Below are 17,691 nucleotides of genomic sequence, written 5' to 3'. Positions count from 1 at the left end.
CTGTGCTCTGTAAATATCCATTTTCTTTGCATTATTTCTGAGGTTGTGATTACGCTCTGAAGCATGGAGTGGATTATTTGTATTTACCGTTTGGTAAAGGCTCACAAAACTGTTGCCCTCAAAAAGAAGGAAAACCAAAATGACACGCTGGTCACGCGAGTGGTCAAGGTGACGATCGTGTGTTGTAATTACCCATCAGTGTTGGTAATTCTCATGTTTCATTGTGACGAACTCAAAAGAAACCAATTGCGAACGTGTCCAGCACATTAACTTCTTACTGAGTCGTGTAGAATTGTTCATTCGTTTTTCTATCAACCCCGTGGAATCTGCGTACGTGTTGATTTGTTGTGCGTGTCAGTACTATGCTGAGTTTACCCTGCCATTTTGAACATAGACATCTAACATGTCTTATGTTATTATCTAAGTACAACCTCTTTTTTTAGTCAGTCCATGCATGGTTTGTGTATTGAATATGTTTTTAAAAAGGTTGTGATATTTGTTCGGAGTTGGGCAGTTTCTTTTTAAAACATTTGAACCCTGGTGTTTGTCTTGCACTTTATTTTTCTCAATGGAAAGCACACAGGGGGAGAAAAAGAGGAAATGCAGCACCTTGTACATTGTTTGTTTTGTACTTATAAAGTCCTCTTTTCGAAAAGTTTTTCTTTTTTTGTATTTCATGTTTTTTCATGTTAAAAGTGTACAATTGGACATCTTCCATATAAAACAATGAAGTGAAATTATCTCTGACTGTGAGCACATTTTCATAAATCAGCACTAATAAACAATATGTATGATGTGTTTCTTTATATCAAGTGTTTGTGAACTGCTTCACCCATGTTCACTGCATTTATGTTTTAATGATACACAATAATATATATTATAAAGGCATTTAAATCTAACTCATATTTTCCCAATAGTTCTAATATCTCATTCCTAACCCTTTCAGGCTAAATACAATACATTAAGGCATTATTATAGATTTTATATAATCGTTACATAATTTAAAAATGTAATACACAAATGTAGCTACATACACTACCACCTAAAAGTTTTGTTTTGATCAAAAATACTATAGAAATATGAAAGTAATATTGTGAAATAATACAATTTAAAATAATTCCTAGTTTAAAACATCTTACAAAGTAAATTATTCGCCACCAGATAGTCCTGGAAAACACATTCAATCACTCGCAAACCGATCTTTCTGTAGATGCCAACATGAAATGGATTTCTCATTACATTTAACTTCCTTAAAATGACATTTCTGAGTTCAAATGAATAAGCAGTGGGAAATAACCTAAGGCTGAACTAGGTCTAAAAAAGGTTTTTGATGAAAACATTCCAGGATTTTCTCCATATAATGGACTTCAATGGGAACCAAACAGTTCAAGGTCCAAATGAAAGTTTCAGTGCAGCTTCAAAGGGCTTTAAACGACACCAGACGATGAATAATGTCTTATCAAGGACCCTTCGAGTCATGACTCAGGAGAGTCACGAACGCTCTTCACAGAAGAGAGCAAGGCGAGCATTTTGTGCTTCTAAAACTTAAACTTTGTTATTTATTTTTTAAATGGCCGATCGTTTCGCTAGATAAGACCCTTAATCATCGTCTGGTGTCGTTTGAAGTCCTTTGAAGCTGCACTGACACTCTCATTTGGACCTTGAACCATTTGGTTCCCATTGAAGTCCATTATATGGAGAAAATCCTGGAATGTTTTCATCAAAAACCTTCATTTCTTTTCGACTGAAGAAAGAAAGACATGGACATCTTGGATGACATGGGGGTGAGTAAATTATCAGCAAAACTACTCCTTTTAGAAATATTTGATCATGTGACTCCTTTGAACAGATGTTCAAAGAAGCAGATCTTGAATCATGCTGGAGAATGGATACGATGATATTAAAAAAACAATGCAAAAATAAAAGCATTTTTTCAAGTGGTCTTGGACTTTATACACGGCCCACGTGTTCACCAGTAACACCAAACAGTGTGTGTGTGTGCAAAATGATGACTCTGCACCAAAAATGCTGCACTACGTTGCTTTGTGTAAAACAAGTAGCCCAGCACAAGTTATGACTCTTCATAAATCAATGGCCACACATTTCCACACAGAAGTGGCTTTTATTAGCTCAGCTTACAGAATATTTGGAGCTCCACGGTGTGCTGAGCGAATCAAAGCACAGAGTACGGCGTATTTAATGTACTGTACATCACTTTAGATGAAACTATGTACAGATCAACTTGAGACAGTAGCATTTCAGTGTAATATTAAATTCTTATAACAATACCTGATTATTTACCAATACAGTCTTCAAGGGCATAGTTAGGAGCTCCATACTAGCACTCAAACAGATACTTCATTAGTGCTTAGAAACAGATGCTACCTTTATTTGGTCCTGTAGACAATGATGAGCAACAGTTCCAACCATGAGGATTAAGGAAAGGCAAAAACGAGGGGGACAACCGTACTGTAAAGGCAGGCTTGGTGTCGGGACGACAGGTCAGATAAGAGTGAAGTCCCTTGTTTCAGTAGTGGTAAAGAAGAACATGTTAACTGAAGCTCAAGTGGCTTTAGAGAGTCTGCTTATGGTGGTGGTGAGTGGACTCGGACTTAAAGAATACAACAATCGGAGTCTTCCTTCTTTTCCCGGCGCCTCTGTCCTCCCTGCTGCGATGCGGCTTGACCTCTCATCTGTGGGGAGATGAAAAAAAGACAACAATTACTCGAGAGGTCAGTTTCAGTGACTCTACTAACACCAAAAACACTGTAGTCGTGTAAATAAGCAGCCACTAAATTAATAACTAATGGGTTTTACAACGGAAATGAATCAATCAAAAACTTTCTTCTAGATCTGCTAAACAACCAAAACAATCTTTGTGGCATTATGTCTGCTCTGAAACAATCTGTATTGTGAAAAGTGCTATATAAATGAAGGTGACTTGACACGACACTACTGAGGAAACCAGTAACTGAGCTGGGAGATGTTTATGAAGGGTATTTAACAACTGTTTGGTTTTAAAGGAACTTTTAAAGGAATAATTCATCCAAAAGGGATTTTTTGTTTATTTTCACAATGACAATTCATAGAAAATTCCAATATCGGAAGTCATACAACTTTGGAATGACAAGAGGGAATGAATTTTCATATTTGGGGTCAAGAAGATTTCACAAAAAAAAAAAAATTATTTTTTCGGAAAGAATATGTATGTTTACTCAGCAAGGATGTATTAAATTGATATCAAAAGTGACATATTTTGTAACATAATAAATGTCTTTACTGGAACTTTTGATCAATTGAATTTATCCTTGCTGAGTATAAGTATTTTTTTAGGATTCTTTGATGAATAGAAAGTAAAGGAAAAAAGAAAGTAAAAAAAAATGTTTTGTAACATTTAAATGCTGTTGTAACAAATCGTAACAAATAAATGCTGTTTTCTGAACTTTCTATTCATCAAAACATCCGAGGGAAAAAAGTATAATGTTTCCGCAAAAATATTAGGCAGTAAAACCGTTTCAACATTGATTATAATATTATATGTTTTTTGAGCAGCAAATCAGCATATTAGAATGATTTCTGAAGGATCATGTGACACTGAAGACTGGAGATATTTTTAAAAGGTTGTGTATTTCTCTGGGGTTTGAATCTGATATTCATATAACACAAGAAGAACAAATTTGTCTAAGTCATGAATCTATTCTTATGTAAATTCATTCATTTACACAGTGGTTTATAGATGATGATTCACACATGATGATCATTCATTCTGCTAGTGTTTCATGAATAAGGCCCATTTACTCTCAAGAAAAAAAGGGTAATGCGCAGGTTTCCTCCTCAGGGAAAGCAGTACCTGTCCTGCTGTGGGCGGCTGCTGTTGTGTTTGTGGCTGCTGATACTCCTCCTGCTGCAGTTGTCTGGCCAGCTCAAGATCACTCAAGGGTCCCGGAGCTTCACCCTGCTCCTGCTGCAAGGACATCGCCACTAGATAGTCCTGGAAAACACATTCAATCACTCGCAAACCGATCTTTCTGTAAATGCCAATATGAAACGTCTTTCTCATTACATTTAACTTCCTTAAAATGACATTTCTGAGTTCAAATGAATAAGCAGTGGGAAATAACCTAAGGCTGAACTAGGTTTATATTGGATCGGAATGTGACTGGATTGTGAGGAGGTGCAACATTTTCAAAATGTAATATTAAACTTACATTGTGCCAAAAAAGAAAAGAAAAATCCTTTACCACCTGGTCGATCTGCATTTGCTGCTGTTGCACGGAGGGCTGGCTGGCTGCTGTGGGTTTCTGGGATGGGTGACACAATCTGAAGTCCGAGTCACAGAAATTCCCATCCCCCTCCACATTATGGAGACTCTCCCACACCACGCTCTCCTCCTGCAGGAAACCCTGATCTGTGACCAGCAGGTAAAGGTGACCCTGCAGATTCACACATTGAACATAATGATAATAGCTGAAACAAAGCCATTCAAATATTTAAATGCATTTCCATAAGGTTCAAGTACCATCATTATCATCCAACTTGAAATGTGTTGCTTTTTCAGCTTGTATTTTGAAATTTCAACAGTTATTAACATCATATATTTTTTTTTGTGTGGGTGTTTCTAATACAACGGCTAAGGGAGAGACAGCAAATTTGACATTGCTCTCTCTTCTGACTGCTGTAATCAATATCTGAATATTATTTCCTGTTTTGGAAAGGATTTTTTCTTTTAGATATTAGAACAAACAGGAACACAAAATTATATTTGTTCTAGTTTTAGTTCAGCACTATAGAAGTTTACCCAACTATGACAACTTCCACTTCTATGAACACCAGAAATGTGAAAAGGGCCCATTAATTGTGATTTGATTCGTTTTAGAAGTCTACAAAGCAAAATATCTGCATTATAGAACCTCTTTCTGCTCAAAATCTGAGCAAAATGCATTCCAGTTGATGTTTGTTTTTTATACGGAGTAGAAAAATATGAATCAATAAATTCTTCTGTGCTATTTTTGCTATATAAATCTGCCCTCAAATCTTTTCCTTTTTTTTTGGTGGTGGGTTTAAAGCGGCTTGACGACACTGGGGTTGTTATAATCAGCTTAGCGGCCATGAAGAGTGTTGGAAGGTGTGGGAAGGCTGGTAAACACCTTGTGTTTTATCATAGTGCTGAAGTGGTTGTTCCTGAAAAACACAGACAGCTCGCCCTCCTTGGCGGTGGTGTTGAGCTCACACAGGCCGTGATACGACAGCTGGGTTGCTGTGGACTCCAAAAACTGCTCTGCTATCAAACCTGTCGACAAACCAGAGATTAAGACTTACTATCATCCATTAATACAATGCAGAATAGTTCACACATCTCTGATACACATGATCTGAACCATTAGTGTTTACCAATAGCTCATTTAGGGGTCCTATTATGCTCATTTACAGGTTAATTTGCTTTCGTTTACACGGCGACGGCGTTTTTGGCGCTTAAAAACGCAAAAAAGTGAAACCACCCGCCAGAGTGGAAATATTAAAAACGCTCCACCGCCGCGTTCCCGTGTAAACGGTAAAAACGCAAAAGTCTGCTTTACAGTGAAGATTGTACGCAGGCGTGCGGACTTGGTGTTGTTGTGTGGCAGTACTCCACATTGCCACCTAGCTGCCTGGAGTGCAATTTCACACACTTTTGCGTCACCATATGCACACGGATTTCCCACCCAAAACGCTCGTCTAAACGAAGAATAAAACGTGATAACGGAACCCCACTTTTGCGTTTTCTCTTCAGAATCGTTTCCGTGTAAACATAGCCTAAATCTCTTAGAATTGATATTGTTGCAGCACCTGTTTTAACCCTCTGTCTGAACGCTTTGCTTTGGCTTCAGTTTCTTTAAAAACCCATCTTCCGAAAATCACAGTCTGCTCTGATTGGTCAGCTGGCCCCAGTCTGTTTTGATTGGTGTTCTGCTTAGAGTGTTTCTATACCATACCCAGCGAGTATCATCAGCATAAGTTGCTATAAACCTTAAAGAGGCTACATGCGTTTCCTGAAATTTAAACTCGCGACTGACACCTGTGGCCAAAAAACAGAACTGCTCTCGCAACGCGCGCTTTTACGTGCACACTTCACTAGTCATCTGCTGCAAGGAGGTCAACATTATGTTTGTTTACAGAGGTAAGAACATTGTTTGAGATAAAGTGTTCTGCTTGCGAGTGTAGGCTACTTGCTGACTAGCGGTGGTGGCAGAGTGATCTGAAACGTTTAACATGAACGCGCTTGACGTCACATCCGCGGGAAAAGTCCGACCCGACAGAAAATAGGAAAAATAGGATACAGGCTTATAGGTGCACCAACTGCGAGCGGACAAGGTGTCAGTATGCTCATCAGGAGATGTTTTAGTCATAAATGGTAAAATAAAAAGGTTTATTTTAAACGTTTATTTTGGGGAAAAAGCTGCATATAGCCTCTTTAATGTAACTATGCTAACTAAGGTTTGAGTCCGAGTCCAATAATGACACTCAAGAAGAACAAGCTGATCAAACATATGTTTGTAGAAATAACAATTAACGTACCTTCACTGACTTGACTGCTATCCGTCGAGTGTTTGAAGTCTATGATCTTCTCCACCAGTTGGTTGTAGCTGAGTTTCCCAACTGCAGACACCACCTCAGGACTCTGAAGAACAATGTAATACTTGCAGTGTCGTTTGAACGTATAGAATCCACACATTATTACATTGTTTTGCTGACATACCTGCGGGTCGACGAGCCAGCCGTGGTAGAGCGGAATGTCGAGCAGATCAAAGACGATGCACTCAGGTGTGTACTCAAAGTCAGACACACCTGTGAAACGCACGTTAACGTCGAGGCCTGTGGACAACTTTGGCAGCACAGCCATCGCGTCGCTCATGTTCTGTGAAGGGAATGAGATAGACACAAAAAACATGACGTCATTTCAGAGGAATACTGATTTTAGTGTGTGTTATTGAGATTTTTAGGTCAAGCGGAAAATGGTATGAGCGATATTTGCCACACAAAATGCTGATTCAACTTAGCTAACCTATTACGTTGAAAGCATGTGAAAAAACAATATGTAGTTGTATTCTTCTATTCAATCCATCTAATTTCCAATCACAGGAAAGGAATCACATTGACAAAAGGAAGCTTTCATATAAGCACAAACAGACGCTGTAATTGTTGGAATTGTTAATGAAGGGATCACAAGCCTTCATTCATAGACTGAAGGCCTCGTTCACAATATCTGCTTATAAATGTGTTTCGGTTCTGAGGTTTCCAGCACAGCCTGTCTGCTTAACATGTTAATTCAATTCATTAGACACGCGTTGAAGATCTGTGCAGAGCACAGCCGGTTTCACTTGTTCTTCCACCACACTATGATTTACCTGCTGGAAATTGAGCTCCATGCCCTCCGCTTTCTCTCGCGGTTTGATGGACAGCACACACTCACCTGGAACGAGAACAGAATCAGATTTTTAAAAACACTTCGGCTTTCTGTCAAAGGTTGTTTGCGAAGCGTCACCTTTTCATGTCAATGGTGTTTGTATTGTTAGTGAAAGCACTTCTGGTTTATCTCCCCATCACTCAACAACATCCTCATCACATGTTGATCTTTTCAGCTATAACCTGATCAAAGATGATATACAGTGGCTCCAAAAAATATTTGGACACTTTAGCCACACTTAAAACGTCTGAATGCCATTGTATTATATGTGCATAAATATATCAAATTATATTGACCAGTTGGTTAATAGGATTTAAAAAAAAATGGAGCAGAAAAGTTAGTAAGAGATTATTTAGTTGCAACTTGTCATTGCAACAATGACATTCATGCATGTGACTTAAAAGTGCAAACGTTTCCAAATACTTTTAGCGACACTGTCAAAGAAAACCTCCACCCATAGGTGATCATTAGAGTGGCAGGTAAAGTGCCCCTATTATGCTTTTTTGAATATTACCTTATCATGCAGTGTGTAATATAGCGGTCAGAAAAGTTTTAAAAATTACAGTGCATGAAAAAGTCATGGCCTCCTAAAAGAAAGAATTGATTCTGAACTCCTGAAATGAGTCATCAGCAATTCCAGTCTCTCTTCCGTAACATATGTCCGTAACAATGTAACAAATTTGCATAAAGTCAGCCTATGTTCTTAATTGGCTGCATGTGAACATCTACATTGATCCTCGAACACTGTAGGTTCATTTTGTTGTTCAGAAGACGCTGCAAATCCACCTGTTTGACCGATGGTTGACCGTATCTTGTGATACAGTGCTTAACCCTCAGGTGCTCTTCGGTCATTTCTGACCGAAAAATTTTCTGTTTGGAAATTTTAAAAATCACAGCTTCTTAGGAATGTTACGAAACTTGGTGACTTTTATGGCATTATGTATGTGAATACAAAAAAAAAATTGAGGTCATGATCCGATCATGGTAAGTGGTCGTAAAAAAAAAAAAAAATCACACTGGTCTTCGGTCAAAAATGACCAACCCATAGGAAATGAATGGGAAATTTAAAAAAAATAATAATTCTCTGAATTTTTGTAAGTGCAATCTACAAATCGGCCACAATTCTAAAAAAAAAAGTACAAAGCAGGAAAGGGGCGACACTCTACAACATCTAGAGTGCAAAACAGACATTTTTTTTTTAATTTATTGGAATAAAAAATCATTTTTGAGATTGTTTCAACTATATATTCAAATCCACCAAAAAAAAAAAATGTGTTCATAAACATCTGGGGAATTCACATGCTTCTCCATAGAGAGCTGTACATGCCATCTAGTGGTTACACCATGATTCTACGCTTTTTCTCTATTCTGTAACCAGATGGTGCTAATTTTCCTCAAAAGATATTTTTTTTTTTTTATATTTTTTTTATATTTTTTTTTAGATATTTTTTATTATTTTTTCTGAAGGCCTAGACTCTATATTAAACTAAACTACTGCATTAATAATTTTTTGAAAAAAATAATATATATAGAAAAATATATATATTTTTCCATGGCAAAAATAGACCATAGATATTGCATAAATATTAATCAATTCAATCAAATTGTCTCAAAATACTAAATTACAAAGAATAAATATTATAGAACAAAAATAAATTGCATTGGTTTTACTGGGATAAAGGAAATTTAATTTGTAGGTGTCCGGTCACTTTTGACCGGGAAGATAACAAGTGTGACTCCGAAACGAAGAGCACTTGAGGGTTAAATACAGTAGTAGCACATCATCTATGTTGCATCACCAGAAAACGCGACACCTGCAACAAGTGCCCTTCGGGTGAGAAAGGTAGCCAAAGCCAACCTATCGTGTCATGCTAGATGGTAGGAAATGTGACAAACGCCGCTCAGAGACTATTATAGTGTGTGTGTGTGTGTGTGAGATGAAGGCAGAGAGATGAGACAGTTGTGAAATTGGAGGCGTGAAAATGGCTGTTATTTCTAATAGAGTAGCTTATTTTAAACTAATGGGTTAACCGGTTTCAACCAGGTAATGAGGCTCGGTGGTCGGTCAAGAAAATGTTTAGTTTTCGCCATCCTTACTTTGCACTTCAAAAGTTCCATTGCGTCGCACTATTGGCATTGCTTGTGGCAGAAGTTGAAAAAATGTTGAAAAAAAAGCCAATCAGATCGCCTTTATGCAAATACCCTAGCGTGTTGCATTCCAAGCTGGAAGTAACGTGATGTAATGGCTGTTGTCACGGTGACGGTCAAGACAGCACCAAGCTTCAGACAGGCCTGTCAAGCGTTGACGCCCTGTGTGAATCAATGCAGTGTTTTGGTAAAGGCTGTTTCGTACCGATACGCGGTTTAAGCAACAGACCAATCACAACAGACTGGACTATCTGACCAATTAGAGCAGAGTAGGCACACGGAAAGAAGGGGTTTAGAGAGACTGAATCTTAAAACTAGCCGTTTTCAGACTCTTTGAGAAATGAGGTGATGTGCAATGTATATTATAAGAAAACCTATTGTAGGAGACCTCCTAAACACCATTAGAATAGCATAGCAGGGGCACTTTAAACATCTGGACTAGTAACCACTCACTGAGGGGTCAAAAGTATTACCTTTGTGTCCTTGAGTAAGGCACTTAACCTAAAAGCATCAGCTAAATTACTACTTACACCAAGGGCAGAGACTTAATGGTCTAATCCGTGATTGGGGTGCCATTAGTGGTACTGAAACACAAATGTATTCACACAGTAACCACACCCCCTTCTTCTCAAGTCACACTAGCCATCTGTTTTCAACCATAAAGTTAGTTATGGCACACCACTAAGGCTCCTTAACGTATTACACTCCATTAACAGGAAAGATGTGCGGTGACTCAACACTTTGTGTTTTAATGTAATTTGAAGACAGAGCTCCAAAACATCATACCAAGGTGAGCCATCAGCTCTTCTGTGGTGACCACTTCAGTCTGAGCCGGGAACTTCACCTAAAGAATAAACAGACAATTCAAATCATGTTTTTTTTTTTTTTTTACATGCATATAATCTAAACTACATGCACATGAAACTTCTGCTTTTAGCAATTTTTTCTTTCCAAAATTTCACAACAGGCTTTTTCCCCCTGAATGTGTTATCAGTGTTATACTGTAAGCTAAAATCATGTTTATACAGTCACACAGAAACAGATAAGGAGAGTTAAACCTATTACAAGGCCAAAGAAAAGTTTTTGTAGTTCAGCTAAAAATTGGTTTGGATTGAACTGCATTTTATGATATTAAATAGGGTTGGTATGTTTTTTTAAGTAAGTTATGCTCACAAACAAAGGCTGCATTTATTTGATCAAAAAATACAGTAAAAACTGTAATATTTCCACATGATCATTCAAAAATCATTGTCATAGGTGGATTTGGTGCTTAAGAAACAATTTTCTTATTATCAATGTTGAAAACACTTGTGCTGCTTAATATTTTTGTGGAAACCATGATACATTTTTATCAGAATTCTTTGATGAATAGAAAGTAAAAAAACAGCATTTGTTTGAAACAGAAAACTACTTAGTTACGATGTAACATTATACTATACATGTTACTGTCACTTTTAATTAAATGCATCTTTGCTGAATAAAAGTATATATATATATATATATATATATATATATACACACACACACACATATATATATAATTAGGACAGTCAAAACTATTAATTGCATCTAACATAAATGTTTGTGTTTATATAATATATGTGTGTAGTGTGTATATATATATATATATATATATACAGTATATAATATTATATAAACAAACCACATTTTAGATGTGATTATTAGTAAACAATTGATTTGACAGCACTAAGATATATGTGTGTGTGTGTGTGTGTGTGTGTGTGTGTGTGTGTGTGTGTGTGTGTGTGTGTGTGTGTGTGTGTGTGTAAAACCTTATAACATATTTATATATAGGCTATATATTATTATAATAATAGTCATATATTTTACTCAGTGCAATGAAGATAAAAAAAAAACTAAAATGGTCACAAAGAAAGTTTGACTGCCAAGATTTTTTCGCATAAAACTTAGATGACTTAAAATTTGAGGCACCTTTCACATCAGTAACATAAATCTTGCATGACAAGTTACGTACTGAAATGCAATACATAGTTGATAGTAAAAGTGATGCTTGCCTTTGCAAATATCACACACATTGTATTTGTTTAGCACCATGATGTGATTGTACAATAAGCAGTTAATGCAAAATGGCTAACCTTCCATCGCAACAACAGGATGTTCATAATGGCAATCAGGGGGCAGGGTCCGTTCTCGCTCTGCGTGATGATGGCCGTCTTCTTCTCTTTCCAGGTAATCCACTTGACAAAATAATACGCTGGCATCCCAGGCTCTGAAGCCCTAGCAGCCCCCGCACCGACCCCTTCGTTCCCCTGAGAGGGGACTTGCTTTCCATCCTGAGCAGATTTGGGTGAAATCAAAGATCCATCAGGAGGAATCCCATTAGTCTCCTCGGAGAACTCCAGGCTTGCCACTGAGAAAGTGGGTGTCACTTCTGACTGGCTGGGCGTGATCTCGGATTCATCGGTTTTGTCTTGGTTTTTACTGGTCACAGAGGTCGATTGAGCAGCATTAGCATCATCTTCAAGAGAAGTTGTGGTTGTAGGAGGACCTTTGCATGGTGTGAGGTCATCTTTCATACTCCCAGAGGATTGCTCAAGGGTGGTAACACCCTCTTTTTGGCTGATTTTCTTATCCTGTGGTCTACCAGGGTCAAAGTCCTCATTTTTGGTTGTATTTAATTGTTGTCCCTCAGAAATGCCTATAATCTCACCATCAACGGTGTCTGGGCAAGAATCTGCCATGACCTGACAGCAGAGATTGTGTGCTTCCAATACACAGAGGTAATCGAACTTTTGTTGAAACAGCACGTTTAAAAAAAAAAAAAAAAAAAGTTCAGTTCTAATAAATAAAAAAATCTGGCAGTGACTTTGTTTTTTTTCCCCCACAATTGTATTTTTGCTTACTTCATATTCCTGAGTTTTAGCTCTTGAGGGATTTCTGAAGCTGATTCCTGATTCAGTCTCTTAAAAACAATCACTTGCGTCAAAAAGCCAGAAATTTTATATCAATTCCTACTGAAGTGAAAAACTTGGTACGTCCTTGCTTTCATGCCCAAAACTGTTTGAGAGGCAGTTTTTCAGCACACCTCTGCTTAGTAGTGTTGTTTTAGAGTTGCCTAATTCTGGGAACAGCTGAGTCACAGGGAGGCTTTCTGTGAAGCACACAAAGCATATCAGCATTTACTATACATGTACAAACCAAAATGCATTACTTTTATTCAGAAAGAAGACTATATGAGCCTCAAAGTTACAATAATTTGTTTGGAAAAACTATTTCATGTGATTGTGACATCCTAGAAGACCATTTGTATTTGTACATTTGTAGCTTTTTTTTTATTTACCTGATCTGGAGGTTAAGAAGGGTTTCTGAGCTCAGATTTTGAATTTCACAAACTCTGAAATAAACAGGAAGAAGATTTAGACAGTATATCCATACTAAACTAAAAAGTGCACTGAACGTTGGCTGTCATTTTAAACAATATAACTCACATTGCCAATGAGGTTTTAACCAAGTGAACTGACAACACAAGATTGTGTCTTACCAAAACAATAAGGTAGAGTTTTGCCAATCTATTAATACATAAGCAATTCCTACTCAGTACAGTATTTGAGGTGTTTATTAGTTCATACTAAGTAACAATCTTGATAAGAGTAACAGACAGCAGTTCTCCCTGAATTACTTACAACGGCGGCAGCAACTTACCATAGCGACCTTTCTGCACGTCTTTAGGTGTTTAAAAACGTTATTCTTTGCCCCTAATCCATACAATGTAAAACACAATAAAGTAGTGAAGGTGTCTGGCTAAATTACAGATTTTGCTGTGTAGCTAGCTACTAGTCCGACTGATACATGCGCACGTCACTCTCTCTGTTTCTCTCTCTCTCTCCCTCCCTCCCTCCTTCTCTCTCTGGCCACTCTTTCCGTAATCTTGTTTTTGCCAGTCTCACTTCCGGTGCCTGTGTTTGTAAACAATGGCGTCATGTCGGAAGCTAATAACTTATAACTATTTATTACACAGTACTATTTTCTCGATATTGACAAAGTGTTTTGTTAGCTTACGATGGTAGGAATTCTGCTGTAAAATTCGTTTTGATATTTTGATTCAAATTATTATCAGGTGTCTAGTGGCATCTGGTGGTTGGAGGATGGAAATGCAGGTCCAAGTTCCACTGAGGATGCGAAAATATAATATAATATAATATAATATAATATAATATAATATAATATAATATAATATAATATAATATAATATAATATAATATAATATAATATAATATAATATAATATAATATAATAAAAAGTTCTGTCATCATATAGTCACCCTGATTTTTCAAAAACAATACTTTTCTTCTTTAGTCTCAGTCCCAATTCACATTCATTCAGACAACATGATGCAGTGAAATTGCCTATCTCATTTTTTGTTCCACATAAAAAGAACGGCATACAAGTTTTGAGGATGAATATAATGAGAGAATGTTCTTTCTTTCTTATTATAGAAGCAACATTAGTATACAAATCCAAAAGAGTCCAAATCCTGGTCTGGCATACAGTTATAGACAGATGATGATGATATATTTTCAAATAACTGTCTCTACAATGCATTTATTTAATCCTGTAAACACATCAATCATTACACTTTATTATAAAACATTTTAGAGTGCAGCGAAGTTATAACTGTCATTTTAATTATAATATATGACATTATATTATGTTGTATTATATTATAGTCTACTGACTGCTGTACAAAAATGCATTTTTAGTGACTGTTTAACTTCACCTGACTAAAGTTTTTGTATAACTGGGAATTAGCTGAACTCATTGAGCTCACAAAAGTAAATCATTTCTTTTTTTCTTGTGTGCTTGATTTTTTTCTGAAACTTGTCATGGTATTTTTTCATATCCTGGCATTAAAGGTCATTTTGACCAAATGAAGCAAGTGCAAGTGTAAATGTTCAAACTTCGTTACATTATCAAATATAATAAAGTAGCCTATTTAATATCCTATCTCATCAATATAATGATATTGAATAATTGTATGATTTGTATTAGGCTCAAGAGCGTTCTTTATATTCCTGTAAATCTCTGACATCCTTAAAAGAATAGACTAAACGCATCTTTATTTGTATGAATCATATTTACAGTCTCATCTGTGTATATTAACTAATTCAAATAAATATTCAAAGTTCTGCTGCTTTAAAGAGCAATAAGTACATTTTAGTCCACTGAAAATACCAATAAGCTTCCATTTTTGCTCGCAGGGCGTCAAGTTCAGTCAGTGGAAAGATCTAGAGAAGGGTCAATCGACCTGATGGACGCTGGAATCAGCCAATCAACGAGCAGCACTTACATCTCACAATAGACGGCTGCACTTTAAGAACAGAATAATGGGTCGTTAGCAAATGCAAATGGGAAGCACAAATTGTACAGATAACACAAGTAACATACACCATAAATGCAGTTACTAATTTTCTCTATTTCAATAGCACAAGCAATTTGACACGCCCACTCGACGCTAATTATGCACCTGTCACTGGTCCCTCAATCGCCCACAGAAGGTGGGCGGGACTAGTGCAAATCTCCACTAGTGATGTTGGGTGCGGTTGGTTCAAGCTGAGCAGCCGGCTAGAAGATTGAGCTCAAACAGCATCCTCTGTTCTTCTTCAAACCTGAATTACGACAAAACAGCTTGTAATTCCAAGAGAAAGAACCCGACCACATACTTGAGGTATGTATTATAAAAAACAATTTTTTGTTGAGCAATATTTCTGTTTTAGTCCAGTTTAGTTAAGGCATTGGTGTTTCAACAAATAGACATGATGTAACAAAATTGACATGACCTTATTTGTTAGTTGAAAATAAGATAATATAACGTATTTTACTGGTAAATGTTTATGCTTCAGGCCTATGTAAGTTTTTTTGCTGGTAATCCATTCTTACCATACTGAAGCATCTCTAAAATGCTTTGTCACGAGATGCGCCATCACTATTTTGGGAGCTGCGCGAGCCTGCCTTTTAATAGATGTTCTTGTGAGATGTTGCAATATTCATGCAGGGTATCCATGATAGTCATGACAGGACCTCATCCCCTGCTTCTCTCTGAATACTGGGCGTATACCGCCTCTGCATTGTGTGACCACAGCTAAATCACCCCACGACGCGCGACATAACATATGAACGTTACGTGTTGTTCAATTAAGTGGAACAGCTTCATTAGAATCATTGTCATTTTTAGATTTGACACGTTTTTAAATTGCAGCTCCCGAAGGATGTCTTGTCTTTGTAACAAGATAATGCCTCTTTGTTCTTATTCCTGTAAGGACTTCATTCTTGCATCTAATTATAATATATTAATATCATTTGGTGACTGAAGTGCGAATACTAGATTTCTTATTCTGTTTTTAAAATAAATTATAATAAACATAAACGTTTTTTTATTAGTAGTAGTAGTACTATTATTAATGATTCGCACTTGTACATTGCTTACATTTCAGTATCACTCACAGCTTACAAATAATATTTTACTCATAATAATAGTATTATAATTATTTATTTTTAATTAAATTATAGTACAATTATATCATAATTGATATATAAGTTTACAAAAAATAATTATATTTTAGCCTTTGACCTGAATATGAAAGTTGTTTCACAGATGTAAATTGCTCGGGTTTCCCTGAAAATAGCAGGTATCTGAAAATAGCTTATGGGGAAAGTCAGGAGCTCACTAAGGGAAAATGTAAACAGGTTTTTAAATAGCAAGCAACGCAGTGTATTCTGTGAAATGAGTTAGTTAAAATATTGTTATCATTATTTAATTGCAAGATTGGATTTAAATGATTGACCAAAAACGGTGTAATCTCTCTTTTGTTTTTATGTACAGATCGAAATGTTAGACACAACCACCAGCCAGTTCAACTCCTTCATGTTTTGGAGGGAACCCATCCCATCCCTGGACCTGTCAGAGCTGGAAGACCTTGGGATTTCTATGTCCAAGTCCAAGGAAACAAAGTCGAGCAAGGGCAGGAGGGAGGAAGAAGACTCGGAGTTGTTGAAGTACTCCACCTTCAACTTCTGGAAAGAGCCCATTGCTTGTATTGATACCTTGGATTTTAACCTGCTGTTATAAGACACTGTAATGCAATTATCAGTTCCCGATCAAATCTGTGTTTTATGCCACTGTGGCTGCACAAATTCTCTACTCTGATCTGATATTGATGAAATGATTGACTCATGTATTATTACGTCAGTAAAACTGTGATAACTGTGCTAAAACTATCAAGGCATTACTGAATATGGATGTTATTTACACTATTTAGTACTTTACTGCCCTGTAAACTCTACATAACTGCTCAATTTGTTGTGCATATGAAATAAGATTAGGATTTTCAGATCCTAAATCTGGCAATTCATTTCATGTTAAAGGTAAGGGGATTCAGAACAAATGGTAAATCTAAAACTGTAAAATATTGCTGAATGCCAAATTATTTGTAATATTAATGCATACAGTGACTTTAATAGCTTAAACTAAAATTTAATTTGAAGGTGTTTTTGTATTGAAAAGATGTCCATGTTTAAATGCACACCTAATAATGCTTTTCACTGTTCCCCCCTACCATGTTTGATGACAAATGCCAGATGCCAATTAAAGTGAGCTTGCTGCTAAATGAATAAAAAATGCATTTGTGTTCATGTTTTTTCCCTTCTTTTTAATAGGTATAAAACAAAAGAATACATTATTTTTTAACATTGACTGAGAGAAGAGAGTATTCAACACAAACATTTCCAAATACAGGTGCACCAGTTTTTTAGTCCTAACTCTACAACTCCTGTAGTAGATTCTGGTTATGATAATCGATTTTTTCCCCCCTGTGGTTTATTGTGCTGATATAGGCACAGGTGATTTGACAGCTATGTAGCAATTTAAGAAAGCGTAAAGCTGCAAAGAATTTTTTTTTATATAACAGCAGTAAATATCAAGACTTATTAATTTCTAAACATCCAAGATGAGATGTAAGATATACATGGTAACACATAGCGAACCATACACACATAAAAAACCCATTTAAACATGTAAATAAACATTTATTATATATATATATATATATATATATAATAAA

The 17,691-nt window shown here is 36.4% G+C and overlaps 2 protein-coding genes across 4 annotated transcripts; one reads left to right on the top strand and one right to left on the bottom strand.

Annotated features, from left to right (window-relative positions):
• Positions 1-2,107: 2,107 nt before the first annotated feature.
• On the bottom strand, positions 2,108-15,672 carry mindy1 (MINDY lysine 48 deubiquitinase 1). Of its 3 annotated transcripts, none has more exons than XM_089122643.1 (11): positions 15,512-15,672; positions 12,915-12,968; positions 11,710-12,725; positions 10,379-10,436; positions 7,386-7,450; positions 6,737-6,895; positions 6,556-6,658; positions 5,148-5,290; positions 4,242-4,433; positions 3,851-3,991; positions 2,108-2,693 (listed from the first exon to the last, which is right to left on the bottom strand). In XM_089122643.1, the coding sequence occupies exons 3-11, from the start codon at positions 12,313-12,315 to the stop codon at positions 2,613-2,615; spliced, it is 1,548 nt and encodes a 515-aa protein (XP_088978769.1). In that variant the 5' UTR covers positions 12,316-12,725; positions 12,915-12,968; positions 15,512-15,672; the 3' UTR covers positions 2,108-2,612. The 3 variants fall into 3 exon arrangements, with proteins under 3 accessions (XP_088978769.1, XP_039534697.2, XP_039534698.2); XM_039678763.2 differs by lacking the exon at positions 15,512-15,672 and adding an exon at positions 13,277-13,624; XM_039678764.2 differs by lacking the exon at positions 15,512-15,672 and adding an exon at positions 13,277-13,621 and having other exon boundaries at positions 4,245-4,433.
• On the top strand, positions 15,158-17,263 carry mllt11 (MLLT11 transcription factor 7 cofactor). The gene is made up of 2 exons (XM_039678766.2): positions 15,158-15,299; positions 16,455-17,263. Exon 2 carries the CDS (start codon positions 16,461-16,463, stop codon positions 16,698-16,700), a length of 240 nt encoding a protein of 79 aa, XP_039534700.1. The 5' UTR covers positions 15,158-15,299; positions 16,455-16,460; the 3' UTR covers positions 16,701-17,263.
• Positions 17,264-17,691: the final 428 nt, after the last annotated feature.

This window comes from Pimephales promelas, chromosome 18 (genome assembly GCF_988280905.1).
Source record: "Pimephales promelas chromosome 18, fPimPro1.hap1.1, whole genome shotgun sequence".
Taxonomy (NCBI): domain Eukaryota; kingdom Metazoa; phylum Chordata; class Actinopteri; order Cypriniformes; family Leuciscidae; genus Pimephales; species Pimephales promelas.
The sequence above is the reverse complement of the archived record's forward strand: the minus strand, read 5'-3'. Positions and strand labels throughout refer to the sequence as shown.

Bases quoted from the DNA above. Each gene is read 5' to 3' on its own strand.
- mindy1 (XM_089122643.1), bottom strand. From the start codon at position 12,315: ATGGCAGATTCTTGCCCAGACACCGTTGATGGTGAGATTATAGGCATT. The intron at 7,451-10,378 runs GTATGATGTTTT...TTCTCGTTCCAG, and splicing joins AGAGCTGATGGCTCACCTTG to GTGAGTGTGTGCTGTCCATC. The intron at 5,291-6,555 runs GTACGTTAATTG...GTTTGTCGACAG, and splicing joins TAGCAGTCAAGTCAGTGAAG to GTTTGATAGCAGAGCAGTTT.
- mllt11 (XM_039678766.2), top strand. From the start codon at position 16,461: ATGTTAGACACAACCACCAGCCAGTTCAACTCCTTCATGTTTTGGAGG.